Consider the following 22,152-nt stretch of genomic DNA (forward strand, 5'->3'; position numbering starts at 1 on the left):
TCTGGTGTTTTTTCCTCTTAAAACATTGGCTGATTTTTTTTCCCTCTTTCAGAGAGAAATTTTAGGCCTCATTGAAGGCTTATATGCATTCTAAACAATGCCATTTCCCTCATCTTAACTATTTGATGTGCTGTACAGATCTGGAACATTTCTGCTCTTGTCTCCATTGGAAAATGGTTGCTATGGAAGCCAGCGATTGATTGAATACTTGTCTGGAATTTGTGTGAAGAATTTGACTGAGGAACATAACTGTGCCTTTGTCAAGAGTTGAGAGACCGGGCGTGTTGCTAGTCTCTCTGTTGACTGCCACTACATGCCCGCCAAAGGTTTCAGAGGTACAATTTAATGTCAGAGAAATGTACACAATATACATCCTGAAATGCTTTTTCTTCACAACCATCCACGAAAACAGAGGAGTGCCCCAAAGAATAAACCACAGTTAAATGTTAGAACCCCAAAGCCCACCCCCCCAGCTCTCCTCTCTCCCGCACGTAAGCAACAGCAATCAACGAACTCCCTCCCCCACTGGCAAAAAAAAATCATCGACACCACCACCAAACACTCCAGCGTGCAGCAAAAGCAACAGCAAAGACACAGACTTGCCGTACTCCAAAGACTACGTGTTCACGCAGTATTCGACATACCACAGGTTTTTGGTTTTATTTTTTCAGATGTACAGTGAAGTGAGCATCAATGGTCAACACCGTCCAAGGGTGTGCAAGTGTTGCCGTGCTTCTAGCTCAAAATAGCAAGCTCACAAGTTATTAACCCTCGCCTGCGCATCTTCAGAATGGTGGGAGGAGACCAGAGCAGCTGGAGGAGAACATACAAACCCCCTACAGACAGCGATGGGGATCGCCTCCGTTTGGTGATCGCTGCTGCTGTAATAGCATTAGGCTAACTGCTACACCATGTGCGGTTGTTTGCATGACTGATTCCTGCCGTGTCTGGAAGGAGCAGTGCGAGTGCTAGTGTCGTGGTAGGGCCGCCAGTAAACTGGCTCTCCTCCCGACAGTGGTGACCTGGAGTTTGCTGAAATCCATGACCGCTGGGAAAATTAGCAGAGATCCCAGGTCAAACCCAGGCAGATGAGGTTCTGTTTGCTTCCCATTGATGTCTTCCTTCCTCCGCTAGAAGATTCATCCTGTTCTTTGGGATCGAGGGTGACTTCTGGTCTGGTTTTGTGGGTTTCAACATAGCTGATATGTCCAATATGGGAACCAGGGACTTGCACCAGTACGGTAAGAAGCACCTGATGAGTGGTGGTTTGCACCTTCCTTGAGGCCATGAGATGCAGGAGCAGAATTAGGCCATTCAGCCCATCGAGTCTCCTCTGCCATTCCATCATGGCTGATTTATTATCCCTCTCAACCCCATTCGCCTGCCTTCTCCCCGTAACTTTGGATGCCCTGACTAATCAAAAAACCTTTCAACATCCACCTTAAATATTCCCAATGACTTGGCCTCCACAGCTGTCTATGGCAATGAATTCCACAGATTCACCTCCTTCTGACATTACACTGACGGGTGGACGTAAGGTTTTCATGGCTATTCTGAATGCTTCTTGGGAGCCTATCCCCGCAGAGGAATGAATTGTTCTTGCTTGTTGTGATCTTTGACTAACTGGGGGAGTCATACAGCATAACTCGTCCGTGCTGACTAAGATGGCTTCCGAAGCTGGTCCCATTCGGCATTGAGTATAGTCCAAATCGCTTTCGGGGTCAGTAGGCTGCCTCCTGAAAATATGTGCTTACTGACAGTTGGACTAGAAGTGGCTGCTGTCGTTCTGGGAAAAAGGATGACTTTGGATTGCATATTGATGAAATGTGTTATACTTTTGATTGTACCTCTCTGTGGGTACAGAGGATCTGCTTATTAACACTAGGGATTCTGTAGATGCTAGAAATCTTGAGCAACACATACAAAGTGCTGGAGGAACTCAACAAGTCAGGCAGCATCTATGGAGCGGAGAAAACAGTCGATGTTTCAGGCCGAGACTCTTTTCAGGACTGGAGCGGAATGAGGGCAGAGCCCATCTAGTCTGTGCCGAATGGCTACACGGCCTAGTTCCACCATTCCGCACCTGGACCAGAGCCCTCCATACCACCCCCACCCCATCTATCCAAACTTCTCTTAAATGTTGAAATCAAACCTGCATCCACCACGTGCGCAGACAGCTTGTTCTGCATTCTCACAATCCTCTGAGTGAAGGTGTTCCCCCTTTCGGGTTCCCCATAGATATTTCAGCTTTCCCCCTTAACCCATGACCTCTAGTTCCAGTTTCACCCAACCTCAGTGGAAAAGGCCTGTTTGCATTTACTCCGTCTGTACCGCACATCAGTTTGTACACTTTGCAATTCATTGGTTACTTTTGAAGATGTTCCCTGTGCCAAATCCCAGGGAGATTATTTCATTCTCCCTGTTCTTTAGAAAATTGACACCTACTGATGCACATCAAAATGTATTAGTAGCTAGTTAATAGTTAAGTATTCCCCAGTCAGTTGGGCAAAGCTTGTTTGCATTTATTGTTAATTTGTTAATTACTTGTTAATGACTTATTAATGACATTGTTAATGACTTGTTTCCTCATGCCAAGACTCTCCACCATCAGAAGTAAGGTGGAATACTTTCCCAACACACACAAAATGATGGCGGAACTCAGCAGGTCAGGCAGTGTCTATGGAGGGAACTCATTTTGGGCCAAGATGCGGAATGCTTAAAGGTTATTTGTCCTATATACAGTACAACAGAACATGCAGGGAAATTCATCCACTTAAAATTGTTTGTCATTTCCTGTACTTGTGTAAAGGACTGTGAAGTCATATCAACTCAGGAAGGATTGTGTTGGGCAGCCTGTAAATGTTGCCACACTTCCAGTGCCAACATAGCATGCCCACCAACTCACTAACCCTAACCCGTGTGTCTTTGGAAGTTGGGAGGAAGCTGGAAGAAACCCATGGTCATGGGGAGAATGTGCAAATCTTGTCCATAGATGCTGCCTGACCTGCTGAGTTTCTCCAGCATCTCTCGTGTATTGCTCTGAATTTCCAGCATCTGCAGAATCACTTGTGTCCCACAACACTACTTTTGCCTGGATGAGTGCAACCCCAACAACAGTTAAGTTCAACATCATCCAGTTGCAAGCTGTCTGTTTGATTGATACACCATCCACCTTCCGAAACATCTACTCTCTCCAACGCTGTATAAGATTATGAGAGGCATAGCCAGCACTTTTTTTTTAACCAGGGTGGCAAAGGCTGATAGCAGAGGGCATCTCTTTAAGGTGAGTGAAGGGACGTATAGGGGCGATGTCAGGGGTAGGTTTTTACAGAGGGTGGTGGTAGAGGCATATACATTAGGGACATTTCAGAGACTTTTAGATAGGCACGTGGATGTAGGGAAGTGAAGTGATGTTGGCTGCATAGGAAGGAAGGTTTAGATTGCTGGTGCAATAGGCTTATGCAGGTTGGCGGAAGGACTCGTACTATGCTGCACCGTTCTATGTACTACAGTGTACGCCATTTAGTAAACTCTGTGTTTGCTCCCCCAACGTGCAACCTCTACAAGGGCATTAGATGCATGGAAACACCTCCATCTTTTGGCTCCCTTTCAATCCCATGCCATACTGATTTGGAAAGATATCATTGATTGTTCATGGTCACTTTTCCCAACCTCTTGTATCTGGTTTATTATTGCTGCATTGAAATGAATTGAATTGAATTGACTTTATTTCTTACATCCTTCATATACATGAGGAGTAAAAATCTTTATGTCTCCTTCTGAATGTGCAATGTGCAAATTATAGTAATTTGTAATAAATAGTATGTACAACAGGAGAGTCAATATAACATAGAAATACAATTGTATCAGCATGAATTAATCAGTCTGATGGCCTGGTGGAAGAAGCTGTCCCGGAGCCTGCTGGTCCTGGCTTTTATGCTGCGGTACCATTTCCTGGATGGTAGCAGCTGGAACAGTTTGTGGTTGCGATGACCCAGGTCCCCAGTGATCCTTTGGGCCTATTTTACACACCTGTCTTTGTAAACATCCTGAATAGTGGGAAGCTCACATCTACAGATGCGCTGGGCTGTCCACACCTCTGTCTTCAGAGTCCTGCGATTCAGGGAAGTACAATTCCCATACCAGGCAGTGATGCAGCCAGTCAGGATGCTCTCAATTGTGCCCCTGTAGAAAGTCGTTAGGATTTGGGGACTCATGCCAAACTTCAACCATCTGAGGTGAAAGAGGTGTTGGTGTGCTTTTTCCACCACACAGCTGGTGTGTGTAGACCACATGAAGTCCTCAGTGATGTGTATACTGAGGGACTTAAAGCTCATGTCTCGAAATTTGTTAATGTAATGCTATTACAGCATTACCTGTAAGAGGGTTTAATTACCACCGTTGTAAGGAGTTTGTACGTTCTCCCTGTGACCACATGGGTTTTCTTCCCACATTCCAAAGTTGTACAGGTTAGGGTTAATGATCACTAAAACAGGGCAACACTTGTGGGGTGACAGGTTAGGGTTAATGATCACTAAAACAGGGCAACACTTGTGGGGTGACAGGTTAGGGTTAATGATCACTAAAACAGGGCAACACTTGTGGGCTGCTCAGCATATCCTGCGAGTGAGTAACACACGCATTAAACATCAAACCACACAGTCCTTGGAACAGTCCAGGAATGTTCCGTTTAGTTCAGCTCAACTTACTGCTGTGTCATTCATTGACTGCAGGCCGCAGAGCCGGTCTGCCCCGACTAAAATCACGCACAACGGCAGTAAAGGAGTAACCAGCAACATGTATAACACGGACTGCAGAGTCCCCTCCAATCTACAAACCTTGTCTGAGAGCCAAGATTCCCGCGCCGGTGGCAGAGGTGGAATTGGGCAGACAGCGCTGAACACCCGCTGGCCTTCTGCTCTTGCCCTTGCTGATTTCGATCTTGCTCGACGAATTGGAGCTGACTGTGAGTTCACGCTTCGCCATTGTGCCGCATACTCCATTCTAAACCACGCCGAATTCCCTCAGAGGCAGTGATACATCTTACATTCAGACGGTCCAAATGTAAGTTACTGGCTCCAGTTGCACACAGATTAGTAGTTATATTTAAAATAAGTAGCTGTTCCGTGAACTGTCTGTAGGATTTACCAGCACTGCACTTTATTATGCATTGTTGCTGTTTTCCCTTATTCTGTATTCTGTGTAATGATTTGATCTGTATAACCAACAGAAGCTTTTCACTGTATCTTGGTACATGTGACAATAATAAACAAAACCAGCAAATATGAGACACTTGCTCCCCCTGGTGACAAGAGATTAAATTACATGGAGTGGGGCCATCAAACAGGAAGTAAGGCAAAAGCAATTTTTAACAGCTCTAATGTCTTCTCATTACAACCGTCAGGAGCCTGAAGACCCACACACAACAGTTCAGGTACAGCATCTATCCTACCATCATCAGATTTCAGAACAGTCCATGACCATTCCATTTATTCACACTATCTATTTATTTATCTATCTATCTATCTATCTATCTATCTATCTATCTATCTATTTATTTAATAATTTAGAGTGATTTTATGTCTTTTGCAGGCAGCAACAGATTTCATGTCATTTTCGGTACTGTGTACGTATATACAGCTCGGGTGCCTTAGTAATTTTATGTATTGCACTGTTTGGAGTAATTTTATGTATTGCACTGTACTGCTGCCACAAGAAAAAAACAAATTTCATGGCATATGTGAGTGATGATAAACCTGATTCTGATATGGGTCTCTATTGCAGACGAAGAGTGGGAAGGGGGCAGGGAGAGGGGAACCATGGTTGGGAAAAGGGGAAGGGAGAAGGGAGCGCCAGAGAGACATTCTGTATGATCAATAAACCGATTGTTTGGTATCAAATGACCTTGCCTAGTGGCTCAGGGCTGGGTACGTCTGCACCCGGGCTACCCCCAGCCTGACACTCCCATCATCTGTCCCACACCCTCAGCATTCCCAACATTCTGTGCTCGGCCAGATTTACCAACTCGCTCTCTGCTCCACGTTGACGAATACAGTACTGTGCAAAATCTTGGGCACCCTAGGTATTCTTACGTGCCTAAGGCTGTTGCACACAGTACTGCCAGACTGTGGTGATTCTGAATCTGATTCCATCTTGGAGTCAGATCATGGAGGATAAACTGTTCATCAGGATGTTGCCTGGAGTGAAGAGCTTTAGATACATCAGATACGTTGGGGTTGTTTTTACTGAAGTGCAGGAGACTGAGAGGTGACCTTAGGCAGGTTTATAAAATGGAGGACATAGATAGGGCAAATGGAGCTTACATACCCCACCCCCCAGGGTTTAAGGGAGTCTAAAGCTAGATGGCAGAGGTTTAAGGTGAGAAAGGAGGTATTTAAAGGATTTTTGAGGGAGTGAGCAGATTTTTCATACAGAAGTTTATAGATGTACTAATTAATCAATGTTTCTTGTTACAGGATGCCGGAAAGGAACGGGAACCCCCAAAGACCCTCACCCAGGAAGAACTCAAACAGAAGATCAAAGCCTATAACTCCTCGGTTACCGACAGGTTAAAAATGAGCTTGGTAAGTGAACATCAAAAGGTTTGATGATGATTTTAGATTTCCCCACAGGTGGCCACTGAGTTTCAAAAGGAAGATTTGCACTTAGAGAGTGCTCCATTGTATTGCAAAGAGCAACCAGTTACTGCTTTCAAAGGATGTTAGAGTCATTTGCACCTAGTTTGTTCTCAACATCAGCTCCTCACTAAAGGAAGGGATGTGAATGCATTGGAAACAGTTTAGAAAAATTAACAAGACTGAAACGGGTTGGACTCCCTCAGAGCTGCACTGGGAGTCCTGATCAAGGGTCCCAGTCAAACTGCGGACATCAGGAAGGAGGTACAGGAGACTCGGGGCCCACACCTCTAGGTTCACAAACAATTATTACCCCTCAGACATCAGGCTTTTGAACCAGTGAGGATAACTTCACTCAACTTCACTTGCCCCATCATTAAAATGTTCTCATAACCTGTGGACTCAATAAGGACTCAGTAATCTCATGTTCTCGATATTCATTGCTTGCTTGTTTGTTTGTTTATTTATTTATGTATGTATCTGTCAATTAATTAATAGTTTCTTCTCTTTGTATTTGCAGTTTGTTTTTTGCACACTGGCTGTACACCCAGGTCTTCCATTGATTTTGTTACGGTTATTAAATTCTTTGAATAGGCCTGCAAGAAAATGAATCTTGGGGTTGTATGTGGTGGCATATGTACATTGACAATACATTTACTTTGACCTTTGAAAAGTGGACTGTTTATTTACCCCCATAGATGTTTCCTGACTTGCTGAAGGTTTCACACACAAAATACTGGAGGAACTCAGCGGATCAGGCTGTATCTATGGTGATGATAAACATTTCAGGCCAAGACCCTTGAACAGGACTCCCAGTGCAGCCCTGAGGAGTCCATCCTTTCTTCACCCATTCCCGGTGTCAGTCTTGTAAATTTCTCTTAAACTGCTTCCAATGCACTCGTATTCTTTCCTTATATAGGGAACCGCTTGTGAGAAAAAGCTCAGTACGAATGACCAGGTCTGGGCCTGAAGCGTTGACTGTTTTCCAGAGATGCTGCCTGACCTGCTGAGTTCCTTCAACATTTTGTGTGTTTGCTCTGGATTTGAAAAATCTGCAGAATCTATTGGTGAAAAGTCTTCAGGGGGTGGGGGGTGTGCGTGTGTGTGTGCGCATGTGTGTTACTGAGGGCAACGGCCTGGATTAAAATGGCACTAAATGACTGGATGCACATTCATGTCTGAACTGGATTCTTTTCAGAATTAGAATAAAGTTTATATACTGCATTATCACTGTCATATGTGGTAAAATTTGTTTTGCGGCAGCAATTTGATGCTTTTGCTGCATCGGTCAATAGCCGAAGGATCATCCTTCTTAAGGCCCCATCAACCTGTTTGACTCATTTTTTGCCTACTCTTGTTGGTGTTGGTTTATGATACTGAGAAGCTGTAGACTTGCATGCCAGCCAGACAGATCATACATAAATAAATGGAGGTGGTAAAAATAATACAAAGCAGAATATAATGTTGTCATTTCCAATAAAGTGCAAGAGCTATGTTGAGGTAGAATGGGAGATCAGAGTTCATGTTTTATTGTGTGAGAGGTTCACTCGAGGCTGATAGCAGCAGGAGAGAAGCTCTCTTTGAGCCTGGTGGTATGTGTTCTCACACTTCTGTACCGTCTGCCTGGTGGGAGAATGTTGGGATGGGAGAGATCCATAATTATTTTACCTGCTTTCCTTAATCTACCAATCCTCAGAACACTTTAAACTTTATCCCAGTACCATCGAATAGCCTTTGACCGGAAACAGTAATTGTTTCATTTTCTACAGATGCTGCCCGACGTGCTGAGAGTTTTTCAACATTTTCTGCTGCTTATTTCAGATTTCCAGCAGGTTTTTTATCCCGTTAACTCTCACGCCTTTCCAATGCAGTGGCTTGCTTTTTACGCAGGAAGTGGTGGGTGCGTGGAATGCACTGCTGGGGTGGTGGTAAAAGGCAGATACATCAGGGGCATTTAAGAGATTCTTACGGGTGTCATGGTACTGTGGCAGATGCTATTGCAGCTCATGGCATTGGAGTTCTGATTTCAGTTCTGTCGTCATCTGTAAGGAGTCTGTACGTTCTCCTCGTCCTCTGGGTTCTTCGGTTTCCAGCCACAGTCCAAAGACATAGCTATTAATAGGTTAATAAATCATTGTAAATTCTCCCATGATTGGGCTACGGTTAAGTTGGGGGTTGCTGTGTGGTGCACTCGAAGGTGTGGGGGGACCTATTCCATGTTGCATCTCTAAGTAAGTAAAACAGACAGGCACATGGGTTGAAAGACAAATGGGGGGCAATGTGGGAGGAAAAGGTTAAACTGATGTTTGAGTAAGTACAACATCATTCTGTGCTCTACTGTTCTATGTTTGCTAGGCTTGGGAATCCACTAGTTGATTCAGTGGACCTCTTTCCATGATTGTAAGTGGCAGGAATATATTTAAAGAGAGGTCATTTCCATACACGAGGGAGAAAAGAACAAAGAAATTTGGGTGCAATGATTGACCATAGATATAGGAGCAGAATTAGGCCATTTGGCCCATTGAGTCAAATTTTTTCTTCAATCATGGCTGATCCTTTTCTCTCCCCCTCTCCTCAGCCCCACTCTCCGGCCTTCTCCCTGTAACCGTTGATGCCAAGTCCAATCAAGAACCTATCAATCTCTGCCTTAAATACACCCAACGACCTGGCCTCCACAGCTGCCTGTGGCAACAAATACTACAAATCCACCACCCTCTGACTAAAGAAATTTCTCCGCATCTGTCTTTTAAATGGATGCCCCTCTATCCTGAGGCTGTGTCTCTCTTGTCCTAGACTCCCCCACCATGGGAAACATCCTTTCCACATGTATTCTGTCTAGGCCTTTCAACATTCAAAAGGTTTCAGTGAGATCCCCCCATATCCTTGTAAATTACAGCGAGCACAGACCCAGAGCTATTAAACATTCCTCGTATTATAACCCTTTCATTCCTGGAATCATCTTTGTGAACCTCCTCTGGACCTTCTTCAATGCCAGCACATCTTTTCTTAGATGAGGATCCCAAATTGTTCACAATACTCAAGGTGAGGCCTCACCAGGGCCTTATAAAAGCCTCAGCATCACATCTCTGCCTTTGTAATCTAGACCTCTTGAAATGAATGCTAACATTACATTTGCCTTCCTCACCATCAATACTACCCGCAAGTTAACCTTTAGGATGTTCTGCACAAGAACTCCCAAACTCCCTTTGCATCTCTGATTTTTGGATTTTCTCCCCATTTAGAAAATAGTCTGCACATTTGTTTCTATTTCCAAAGTGCATGACCATGCATTTTCCAACATTGTATTTCATTTGCCACTTATTGCCCATTCTCCTAACCTGTCTAATTCCTTCTGCAACCTACCTGTTTCCTCAACACTGCCTGTCGCTTCACCAATCTTTGTATCATTACGATTGAGTCAAACGTAGAATCTTGCAGTGGGGAAACGGGTCCTTCAGCCCAACTTGTCGATACCGACAATGTCTCCCAGTGAACTAGTCGGCCCTCCTTATCCGCGAGTTCCGCATGCACGAATTCAACAAACCGCGAATCGAGAAAACCCGGAAGTGCTCTTCCAGCACTCGTTGTTCGAGCGTGTACAGACTTTTATTTCTTGTCATTATTCCCCAAACAATGCAGTATAACAACTATTTTACATAGCCTTTACATTGTATTAGGTATTATAAGTAATCTAGAGATGATTTAAAGTATATGGGAGGATGTGCGTGGGTTATTGTGGATCGGGATCAAAAAAAATCGGAAGTTCTCTTATTAAGTAAGTCGGAACAGGTACATCCGGTGTTATTTAGCGTCAGTTAGTCAAATGTTTGTCTTAGTATATAGTATATATTTGACCTTTCTTTGCATATAAAACACTTAAAGAACGTATGTTTCAGTGCCGAGCTCGGGATTGGAAGTTCCCAAGTTTGATCCAGTGACAGATTGCTCCCGAGCACGCCCTCCATCTGTGCTGGGTTGATGTGGAGGATCAAAACCCAAAACCCCAAAACCCAATAATTAAACCACTGTGTTGCTCAGTAATAATTGTAGCTTTCATTGGGGCAGAGCCTTTCTCACTTTATCCTTTAAAATTGTTCTGATCATTGACCGACTGTAGCCTAACGCTTTTCCAATGATCAATGGCATTTCACCTCTTTCCGATCGCTTTATTATTTCCACTTTATTTTCAATCGTGATTATTTTCATGAACAGAAACACTGTGGATTCAGAGCTCTGCCACCAGGTCCTAGTGTCCACTGCATTGAGACAGGTTAATTAAGTTCTGGGGTTCTGCTGGGTCCTAAGTGAGACAGGTTGAATAAGGGACTTGAGCATTCACGTTTTTTGGTATCCGTGAGGGGTCCCAGAACCAATCCCTCGCGGATAAGGAGGGCCGACTGTAGTCCCATTCGCTTGCACTTGATGCATACACGTTTAAACCTCCACTTTCCACATACTTATGGCTTTTTAATGTTGCTCATGTGACTGCTCAAACACAACTTTTTGGGAGTTTGTCTGATGGTCTTACCCCCTCCATAATTTTCCATGCATGTTGGATCAGTGTTTGTGTTTTGTAAGATCAACAATATTTAAATATATACAGGACTGTTGTACAAAAGTCTTAGGCACATTTTATATAGCTAGGGTATTTGTCAACATAGAGCGTAAGCTGAGTGTATGTTTACCCTCACGGCCACTTTATTAGGTGTCTCCTGGCAAGCAGAAGGAGGGTGCGCCTTACACCTCCTTTGGTACCTCCTGTGCTCAATAAAGAGGTCATCGAGTGTAAGATTGTTCTTGGCAAATTTTCCTACAGCAGTGGTACCGGCAGGCAAGTGGAGGGAAGGTGCGCCTTACACCTCCTTTGGTGTGTCTCCACCTGCGTCGTTGTCGTTGTTGTTATTAGTATTATTATCTGCACTACTGCTGCTGCAAAACAACAAAGTTCATGACTTATGACAGTGATATTGAACCTGATTCTGACTGTAGGTACTATTAGAGCAATGTTTGGGTTTAGTACATTTACATTTAGCAAGTGACTTTGGCGACCAGTCTTCACATCTGAATACGTATTGTGGATTAATCTGGAGTTGCAGCTCTGAACAATGAGTTCCTAAAAGCCATGAATCCCAGACCAGAGAATGATGATTAAAATTCATTTGGATGTCTGGTGTGCGTGTGAAAATGGAGGTGTGAAATTTATGTGTAGTTTCAAAGAAAGCATTGTAAATATGGAATTGTCCTTTAATTAGCACATAAAATTTCAATTCCCACGTTGGGCCAGCGAGACCTTTCTACTGAAAGTGTCTCCATAAGATGCCTGCTGTACCTTGTTTTGTCGAATAAAGAAGCTGCTTTGTATCTACCAGTACTGTACTCCGGTGATTTCAGATGTTGTCCTCTCTCTTGGTAAGGATGCCCTATGCACAGAGATGTTATTTTCCTGACCTCTGCAATGTTTTTCCTGTGTAGAACTCGAATGAAGTATACACTGGTTTCATCAAGGTGCAGATGGACCTTCAGAGACCCATCACCATACGAGCCAGGTCAGCTCAGGGCAGGCAAGTGTACAACAGCAGCAATGAGACGGCCTTCTACTTGCCGAAAGACACCTCCAACACCCTGCATATCAGCAGCAGCAACACGGTGAAGGATGTTATTGAGGCTCTGCTGAAGAAGTTCACGGTGATCGACAACCCTGCGAAGTTTGCACTTTTCAAGCAGTATCTCGTTGGTGACCAAGGTAAGGCGTGTAGGATTTTATGCGCAGGTAACACGTTCGAAAGCTGTTCCTTTGAAAAAGCGCCATAACTTCCAAGTATAAGTGATAGTAGCTGACTGATATCTTTTTCCAAGAGTCAAAGTTTCTAATATTAGAAAGTTTACATTTACACTCACTGGCTTGTTAATGCAAGTATCTAATCAGCCAATCAACAGGCAGCAACTCAATGCAAAAAAGCATAAAAACAACAGTTGTTCAGACCAAACATCTGAATGGGGAAGAAATGTGATCCAAGTGACTTTGACTGTAGAATGATTGTTGGTGCCAGACGGGGTGGCTTGAGTATCTCAAAAGCTGCTGATCTCCTGGGATTTTCACACCCACCAGTCCCTAGGGTTTACAGAGAATGGTGCAATAAAAACAACAAATATCTAGTTCTGCGGGCGAAACACGTTGTTACTGAAGAGAGGTCAGAGGAGAATGGCCAGACTGGTGAAGGTGACAGTAACTCAAGTTACGACAGTGGTGTGCAGAGGTAGATCTCTGAATGCACAAAACATCGAAGCTTGAAGTGAATGGGCTACAACAACAGAAGACCACAAGCTACGCTCAGTGACCTCTTCATCAGGCACAGGAGTTACTTAATAAAGTGGCTGTGAGTGTGTCAGGAACGGGGGCAGGATTGGACCCAAATGCAGGACGCAGACACTGAAGTACTAGGGGTAGGACAGGATGGGGATGCCATGGTATGCATGGGGTAAGGCAGGTGGGGCTAGATCCCGGAGGTCAGGCGAGGCAGGAGGATCCCAGTGTTCGGACGAGGCAGACAGGAGGATCCCAGCGTTCGGACGAGGCAGACAGGAGGATCCCAGTGTTCGGACGAGGCAGACAGGAGGATCCCAGTGTTCGGACGAGGCAGACAGGAGGATCCCAGTGTTCGGACGAGGCAGACAGGAGGATCCCAGCGTTCGGACGAGGCAGGAGGATCCCAGCGTTCGTGGCAGACAGGAGGATCCCAGTGTTCGGACGAGGCAGACAGGAGGATCTCAGTGTTCGGACGAGGCAGACAGGAGGATCTCAGTGTTCGGACGAGGCAGACAGGAGGATCCCAGTGTTCGGACGAGGCAGACAGGAGGATCCCAGCGTTCGTGGCAGACAGGAGGATCCCAGTGTTCGTGGCAGACAGGAGGATCCCAGCGTTCGGACGAGGCAGACAGGAGGATCCCAGTGTTCGTGGCAGACAGGAGGATCCCAGCGTTCGGACGAGGCAGACAGGAGGATCCCAGCGTTCGGACGAGGCAGACAGGAGGATCCCAGCGTTCGTGGCAGACAGGAGGATCCCAGCGTTCGGACGAGGCAGACAGGAGGATCCCAGTGTTCGGACGAGGCAGACAGGAGGATCCCAGTGTTCGGACGAGGCAGACAGGAGGATCCCAGTGTTCGGACGAGGCAGACAGGAGGATCCCAGCGTTCGTGGCAGACAGGAGGGTCCCAGTGTTCGGACGAGGCAGACAGGAGGATCCCAGTGTTTGTGGCAGACAGGAGGATCCCAGTGTTCGTGGCAGACAGGAGGATCCCAGTGTTCGGACGAGGCAGACAGGAGGATCCCAGTGTTCGAACGAGGCAGACAGGAGGATCCCAGTGTTCGGACGAGGCAGACAGGAGGATCCCAGTGTTCGGACGAGGCAGACAGGAGGATCCCAGTGTTCGTGGCAGACAGGAGGGTCCCAGTGTTCGGACGAGGCAGACAGGAGGATCCCAGCGTTCGTGGCAGACAGGAGGGTCCCAGTGTTCGGACGAGGCAGACAGGAGGATCCCAGTGTTCGGACGAGGCAGACAGGAGGATCCCAGCGTTCGGACGAGGCAGACAGGAGGATCCCAGTGTTCGGACGAGGCAAACAGGAGGATCCCAGTGTTCGTGGCAGACAGGAGGATCCCAGTGTTCGGACGAGGCAGACAGGAGGATCCCAGTGTTTGTGGCAGACAGGAGGATCCCAGTGTTCGGACGAGGCAGACAGGAGGATCCCAGTGTTCGGATGAGGCAGACAGGAGGATCCCAGTGTTCGGACGAGGCAGACAGGAGGATCCCAGTGTTCGGACGAGGCAGACAGGAGGATCCCAGTGTTCGGACGAGGCAGACAGGAGGATCCCAGTGTTCGGACGAGGCAGACAGGAGGATCCCAGTGTTCGGACGAGGCAGACAGGAGGATCCCAGCGTTCGTGGCAGACAGGAGGGTCCCAGAGTTCAGGCAGGGCAGGAGGATTCCTCATGGCGGGCCACATGGATCCCGGGCAGGGCCACCTTCCAGGCGGAAACAGAGAAGCCTGGGCCAGTCGCGGTCACCTGAGCATGTGCGGGGCACAACCCTTAGGGAGCAATAGGACCTGCCCAACGGAGGCAAGGGATGAGAAGGAAGCTGGGTCCAGGGTGAGCAGCAGGACTATCGTGATACACCAGGTACACCGACAGCGCGGGCAAGGCGAATAAGGCGGAACAGCACGACCAGCGCACAGAGAAAAGAAGCAGAGGAGCAAGACCAACTGGATAGAACATCAACAGAACAGCCGGCAACCAGGGCAGAACAGGATTCCGAGCGGGGCAGCAACCAGGGCAGAACAGGATTCCAAGCAGGGCAGCAACCAGGGCAGAACAGGATTCCGAGCGGGGCAGCAACCAGGGCAGAACAGGATTCCGAGCGGGGCAGCAACCAGGGCAGAACAGGATTCCAAGCAGGGCAGCAACCAGGGCAGAACAGGATTCCGAGCGGGGCAGCAACCAGGGCAGAACAGGATTCCGAGCGGGGCGGCAACCAGGGCAGAACAGGATTCCAAGCAGGGCGGCAACCAGGGCAGAACAGGATTCCGAGCGGGGCAGCAACCAGGGCAGAACAGGATTCCGAGCGGGGCAGCAACCAGGGCAGAACAGGATTCCGAGCGGGGCGGCAACCAGGGCAGAACAGGATTCCGAGCGGGGCGGCAACCAGGGCAGAACAGGATTCCAAGCGGGGCGGCAACCAGGGCAGAACAGGATTCCGAGCGGGGCAGCAACCAGGGCAGAACAGGATTCCAAGCGGGGCGGCAACCAGGGCAGAACAGGATTCCAAGGAGGGCGGCAACCAGGGCAGAACAGGATTCCGAGCGGGGCGGCAACCAGGGCAGAACAGGATTCCGAGCGGGGCAGCAACCAGGGCAGAACAGGATTCCAAGCAGGCCGGCAACCAGGGCAGAACAGGATTCCGAGCGGGGCGGCAACCAGGGCAGAACAGGATTCTAAGCAGGGCAGCAACCAGGGCAGAACAGGATTCCAAGCAGGCCGGCAACCAGGGCAGAACAGGATTCCGAGCGGGGCGGCAACCAGGGCAGAACAGGATTCTAAGCAGGGCAGCAACCAGGGCAGAACAGGATTCCAAGCAGGCCGGCAACCAGGGCAGAACAGGATTCCGAGCGGGGCGGCAACCAGGGCAGAACAGGATTCCGAGCGGGGCGGCAACCAGGGCAGAACAGGATTCCGAGCGGGGCGGCAACCAGGGCAGAACAGGATTCCGAGCGGGGCGGCAACCAGGGCAGAACAGGATTCCGAGCGGGGCGGCAACCAGGGCAGAACAGGATTCCGAGCAGGGCGGCAACCAGGGCAGAACAGGATACAGACAGGATTAAGAGCCTGCGGTCCAGGTACAGAGCGGGTTAAACCGGCTTTAGAGCAGGACGACCCCACAACTAGGCTCAGTCCCCGAGCCCCTTATAAACACCTGCCCCCCAATAGGCACAGGTGTACCTCCTTAAGCCAAGATGATCCAACGGGTCCGGGTGACAGGAGGGCTGGCTGCAAGGCCCGGAGTCCGCGGACCAGAGCAAGACTTGGAACCGGAGCAAGGCTTACTGTTGGTCTCTGGACTGGACCCCAACAGTATGTTGAGAGGGGGAATATTTGAAAGGAGATATGCAAGACACCTTTTCTTACCCAGAGAGTGGATGGAGGTGACCACATCGTGGTGGAGGCAGATACAATATAACAGTATTTGAGAGGCTCTTATATAGGCACATGAATGGAGGGATATGGACCACATGTAGGCAGAAGGGATCAGTTTAATTTGGCATTGTTGGTATAAGTAGTTTGGCACTACAGTGTTCTAGTGCCATAACTGCAAATAGAGGCTTATTTCAGTGTATAAGAAACGTGTCGTCCAATTTTTGCATAGCACGGGCCCGCAAGCTGCACTGGCTCATTGCCTGGTGGTTGGTTAGATGGAAGATAAGGTACTTGGACGATCTCCCTTCCATTTGGAGGCAAGGCAATGGGGTCCTTTGCAACGCAAAATGCTGGAGGATCTCAGCAGGTCAGGCAGCACCCACGGAAGTGTACAAAGAGTAGAAGTTTCAGGCCGAGACCCTTCTGGTCTCAGATAAGATCAGGAGCAGGTCACCAGTCCCCCTGAGGCCTGCCCTTCCATTCAGGAGGGTCATGGGTGATCTGTAGTGCTCTGTGTTCTACATTCACACCTTTTCATCCCCTGCCGCCTGAGACAGAAATCACGCAGAAAGGACTACTGATTTACTGGGGGTGCAGTCTCTTCAGGGTTTAGTTGAATGGAGTGCACACAGGGACATGAGAGATTCTGCAGATGCTGGAAATCTTCAGCAACCACACACTCAAAATGATGGAGGAACTCAAAGTAAAACTTGTTATCAAAGTACCATTACTAGCTTGAGATTCATTTTCTTGCAGGCATTAACAGGAAAGTATGAATGTATGAAAATAACTTCATATAGAAACAATGTGCAGAAGAAGACAAATTGTGTAAATAAAAAAATAGTACTGAACAAGTTGTAAAGCATCCTTTTGAAAGTGAATCAGTTCAGAGGAAAATAAGCAGTCAACATTATTTTCCTCCATCGATGCTTCCTGACATGTTGCGTTTTTCCAGCACACTGTGTGTGTTAGTGCCAGTGTCTTTCTTACATTTAAGAAAAGATGCCTTCAGGTACAAACATGGAAAATAAAGGGGTCTTTCAAAAACAAATTAAGTAACTTCTAGCACTTTCAATGCTACCATTGAAGACAAAACACAATGGCGTTTAGCTGCTAATCAGTGATGTATGGTTTACTTCCTGGTAAAGGAACGACTCCTTCTGGGCTTTGGAAAAGGGAGACTTATTTTCTAAATTGTTCCCTTTTTAAACTGTTATGGAAGGGAGCCAAGACTCTTTCTTGTAATGAATTAGAACACATCAAATTTTTAACTGCAACCCACCAGTTTGGTGTAAAGCACATGTTCAAACTCGTGTGTCGGGAAGGTGCTAAATTACTGGGTTAGTTAGTATGCAGTCGTCTGCATTAGTTTACGTCACACCAGAGCAGCTATGGATTTTAAATATGGTAATTACATTTTGAATTAAAAAGCTAGTCTCTGTAATGGTGACAATGGAACAGCTGTTGTAAAAACAGGTTGGTTAAGTAGCCACTGTAAATTACCACCTGGTTAGTGAATTGAGGGAGGTTACTGGATCTCTGAAGGAGAATCATTAAAAGGAAGTAAGTGGAGGTTTGTGATTGATGGGATTACTCAGTGAGTTTGAAGAACTAAATGGTCTCAAAGATGCAAAGTCAAACTACATTTATTTGTAGTTTGTAGACAGAATACAACTCTTGAAGTTCATCCTCCCACAGGTAGCCACGAGACAAAGAAACTCCATGGAACCCCTTCAAGAAAACATCAAATACCCAGTGTGCAAAAAAAGAACAAATTGCACAGATGGCAAGTGAGCAACACGTGGAATCTCAAACATCAAGCCGGGAGTGTTCAGTTCAGTTCAGTGCCACTAGCCAGTCTTTGCCAAAGTGCCCCAGCCCACATCAATCGTCCCGATTAAACTCCTCAAAACCAGCAATAAAAAGAGTAACCATTTAATCCAGGAACATGTGCAACATGAACCTCATCATCCTCCAAAACAAATGCACATTTCTCTCCGGCGCCAGTTTGCACGCTGCTCCAGGTGGTGATGAGTGATACTGAATATCCACATCCCACAGTACCCGTATTCTACCAGGGTGGAGGGGCAACACCTCATATTCCACCTGCGTGGACTTCAACCCGATGGCATGAACATCAATCCAGTAATTTCTCACCCCCCTCCCTTTTTCCATTCCCCATTCAGTTTACCCTCTCACCCCTCCTCCTCTTCTCTCCTGCCTATTTCCTCTCTGTGATGCCCCTTCTCGTTCTCCTATGGTCCACTGTCCTCTCCTATCAGATTCTTCCTCCTTCAGTCCTTTACCTCTTCTACCTATCCCCTCCCCATCATCCCACCCCCCTTCACCTGGTCTCACCAGTCTGTACTGATTATCCCTCTCCCACCTTATCCTGGCTTTCTATTTCAGTCCCGATGGAGAGTCTCAGCCCGGTTGCTGGCTGCTTATGCTGCTCCATTGATGCTGCCTGACTTGCATTTTGTCGTGCATTGCTCAAGATCATCAACACCTGCAGAATCTCTTGGCCCATAATCTGGCAGGGCAAGGAGAACGGCCAGCTCCACTTTCTGTCCCAGTGTCCCTGTAATAACCCAGAACCCTCAGAATTTCAGGCGCTTCTAACCTTGGTCTCTCACACGTTGCCTGGTGTGTCGGTGTTTGTGCCCCCAGGCCTGATGGCTCAACTTCTCTCGCCTTATTCACCACCTCTCTTTCCTTGAAGCTGCTCCTCTAAATCTGCCTATTATCTCCTTACATGACACATTCAGTGCAACACATACAAACAAGCTGGAGGAACTCAGCAGGTCGGGCAGCATCCGTGGAAACGAGCAGTCAACGTTTCGGGCCGAGACCCTTCATCAGGAAGTGTGCTTTGTGTTTACAACACATTCAGTAATGCTGCTAGGAAATGCCTAAAGGCAGCTTTGTCATATGAAAGGTGCTGCACAAGCAGAGGAGGTTGTTTTATTGACTATCGGAATCAAGTTTAATAACACTGACATTGAACAAACAATACCCCTTTGACACCTTGCCCCATGACATCACAAAATTGTTTTACGGCAGCAGTACAGTGCAAGACATAAAAATTACTCTTAAGATACAGAAATAAGTAGCGCAAATAATCAAAAGCGGGATGGTGTTCAGGAGTTCATTGTCCGTTCAGAAAGCTGAAGTGCCGTTGCAGTGTTGAGGTCTGAGTGCCAGCCAAGCTGGTGTTGAGGAGTAGCAGTAGGAAGACTGCTCCAGCTGTGATGCTCAACTTGTCTCATCTCCTCTCTCTGCAGTCTACTCGAGCAAGCTGTCAGATGGTGAGCATCCCCTGTACCTGCGGCTGTTGGCAGGACCTAGCATGGATGCTTTGAGCTTCGTGCTGCGGGAATACGAGACTGGGGAAGTATTGGTAAGTGGCCTTTCCCCCATCTGGAGGCAAAGGAGTGTGCCAGTGTGAAAAGGTTGCAGTTACAATCTATAGACAAGGATGCCTAACACAATCCTAGTACACTTTGCCTTACCCTAATGCAGATGTTCCCTTCGTTCTACCCATCTCTCCCACCTTCTCTGCCACTCAAAAACATCCACTGTTTCTCTCTCCATAGATGCTGCCTGACCCACTGAGTGAATCTGTTTCTATTGCAAACAGGAAGTTGAATCTTTGATTTATTCCAGGAAATGAACAAGTTGATTGGACATTTCGGGGTCAGCTTTCTGTTAAAACTTGACTGATCCTTTAATTGTTCACCAGAATGTAGTCTCTTGGGTGAATGTACTCCCACTCATAGTATGTGTTCAGTCCTGGTCACCTTATTATAGGAAGAATGTAGAAGCTTTAGTCACAAGAGGTTCTGCAGATGATGGAAATCCAGAGCAAAGCGTACACAAAATGTTGGAGGGACCCTGCAGGCCTATGGAAATGAATTTGACATTGACGCTTCGAGCAGAGATCTTTCATCAGGACTGGAAAAGCAGGGGACAGAAGCCAGAATAAGGTGGTGGGAGGAGGGGAAGGAGACAAACTGGCAGATGATAGGTGAAGCCAAGTGAGAAGAAGGAGTTGGGGAGGGGGAAAGGAGGAAGGAGGATGAAGTGAGAAGCTGGGAGGTGATAGGTGGTAAAGGGTTGAAGAAGAAGGAATCTGATAGGAGGAGAGTGGACAATGGGATAAAGGGAAGAAGGAGGGGCACCAGAAGGAGGTGATGGACAGGGGAGAAAAGAAGAAGTGAGTGGGAAATGGAGAAAGAGAGAAGGCGAGAGAGAAATTACCGGAATTTAGAGAAATTGCTGTTCATGCCGTCAGCTTTAGAGAAAGTGCAGTAAAGATTTACCAGGATGCTGCCTGGATTAGAGAGCATGTCTTAGGCTGAGTGAGTTAGGGCTTTTCTCTTTGGACTGAAGGAGGATGAGAAGTGACCTGATAGAGGTATACAGGATGATAAAGAGACGTAGACAGAGTGAACATTTCAGTACCAGAGATGGTATCCCAGGGTGGAAATGGCTAACACAGGAGCATCATTTTAAGGGTTCTTACACAGAGTTGTACGTGTATGGAAAACTCTGCCAAGGGTGGTGGTAAATACAGATACATTAGGGATATTTAAAGGACTCTTAGATATGCACATGGATGAAAGAAAAACCGAGGGCTAGGTGTGAGGGAAGTAGATTAAAAGGTTGGCACATCTTGGGTAGATGAGCCTGTACTCTGCTGTTCTATATTCACAGACCTGCTGCTTGGGGACTTTTCCATTTGAAGTTCAAAGTTCCAAGTAAATTTATTATCAAAGTATGTATATGTTGCCATTTACTACCTTGAGATTCATTTTCTTGCAGGCATTTACAGGGGAAAAGAAATACAATAGAGTTTTATGAAAACTATACATAATGAAGGACTGACAAACAGCATTGTACAACAGGAAAGGCATACAGTGCAAGTGGCGACTGAAAACACGAGCTGCAAATTGAAATTGAGTCATTGGTAGTAGAATCAGCTCAGGGTAGTGGCGACTGGAGTTACCTACACCGGTTCAAAGGCCTGATTGTTGTGTGGTAATATCATTTCCTGACCCTGGTTGTGTGGAGGTTAAAGGTTTCTGTATCTCCTGCCCAAAGCAGGCACGACCAGTTACTGTCCGTGTCTCATTTCTTCAGAATCAAGGAGAAGCCCACAATCAATTCTGACTGTATTTGTTTATTGTCTGTCACTGTTCACAAAAATGATTCCAGGATTCAATGGCTTGTGAGTATTTGATGACTCTGGGCCTGTATTCACTAGAATTCAGGAGACTGAGGGGTGACCTCCTTGAAACCTATCGAATGGTGAAAGGCTTTGATAGAGTGGATGTGAAGAAGATGTTTCCTACAGTGGGAGAGTCTAAGACCAGGGGGCACAGCATCAGATTAGAGGGGTGTCCTTTTAGAACGGAGATGAGGAATTTCTTTAGCCAGAGAGTGGTGAATCTGTGGAATTCTTTGCCACTGACAATTGTGGAGGCCAAGTCTTTATGTATGTTTAAGGCAGAGGTTGATAGATTCTCGATTGGTCAGGGTATGAAGGGATATGGGGAGAAGGTAGGAAAATGGGGCTGAGGTGAAAATTGGATCAGCCATGATAAAATAGAGCAGACTGAATGGGCCAAATGACCTAATTCGGCTCCTATATCTTGTCTTATGATCCAGAGCAGAGACATTCTTTAGTTCCACTGCTGGAAGTTAGCACTGAATCAAGGGCTGGAAATCGGTAAATTAGATTGGTTTATTGTTGTCATGTGTAGTGAAGTATAGTGAAAAAACTTTGTTTCGCCTGTCATTTCGTTACAAGAATACAAAGGAGA

At 46.7% G+C, this 22,152-nt stretch overlaps 1 protein-coding gene across 3 annotated transcripts in view; it reads left to right on the forward strand.

Annotated features, from left to right (window-relative positions):
- rassf3 (Ras association domain family member 3) overlaps positions 1-22,152 on the forward strand; it is a 259,392-nt gene that overhangs the window by 229,117 nt on the left and 8,123 nt on the right. For all 3 annotated transcript variants that reach the window (XM_059977586.1, XM_059977587.1, XM_059977588.1), the window contains 3 exons: positions 6,477-6,584; positions 12,108-12,378; positions 19,612-19,727. In XM_059977586.1, the coding sequence (XP_059833569.1) occupies positions 6,477-6,584; positions 12,108-12,378; positions 19,612-19,727 (495 nt within the window). The remainder of the gene's footprint in view (positions 1-6,476; positions 6,585-12,107; positions 12,379-19,611; positions 19,728-22,152) is intronic.

This window comes from Hypanus sabinus, chromosome 8 (assembly GCF_030144855.1).
Source record: "Hypanus sabinus isolate sHypSab1 chromosome 8, sHypSab1.hap1, whole genome shotgun sequence".
NCBI classification, from domain to species: Eukaryota; Metazoa; Chordata; class Chondrichthyes; order Myliobatiformes; family Dasyatidae; genus Hypanus; species Hypanus sabinus.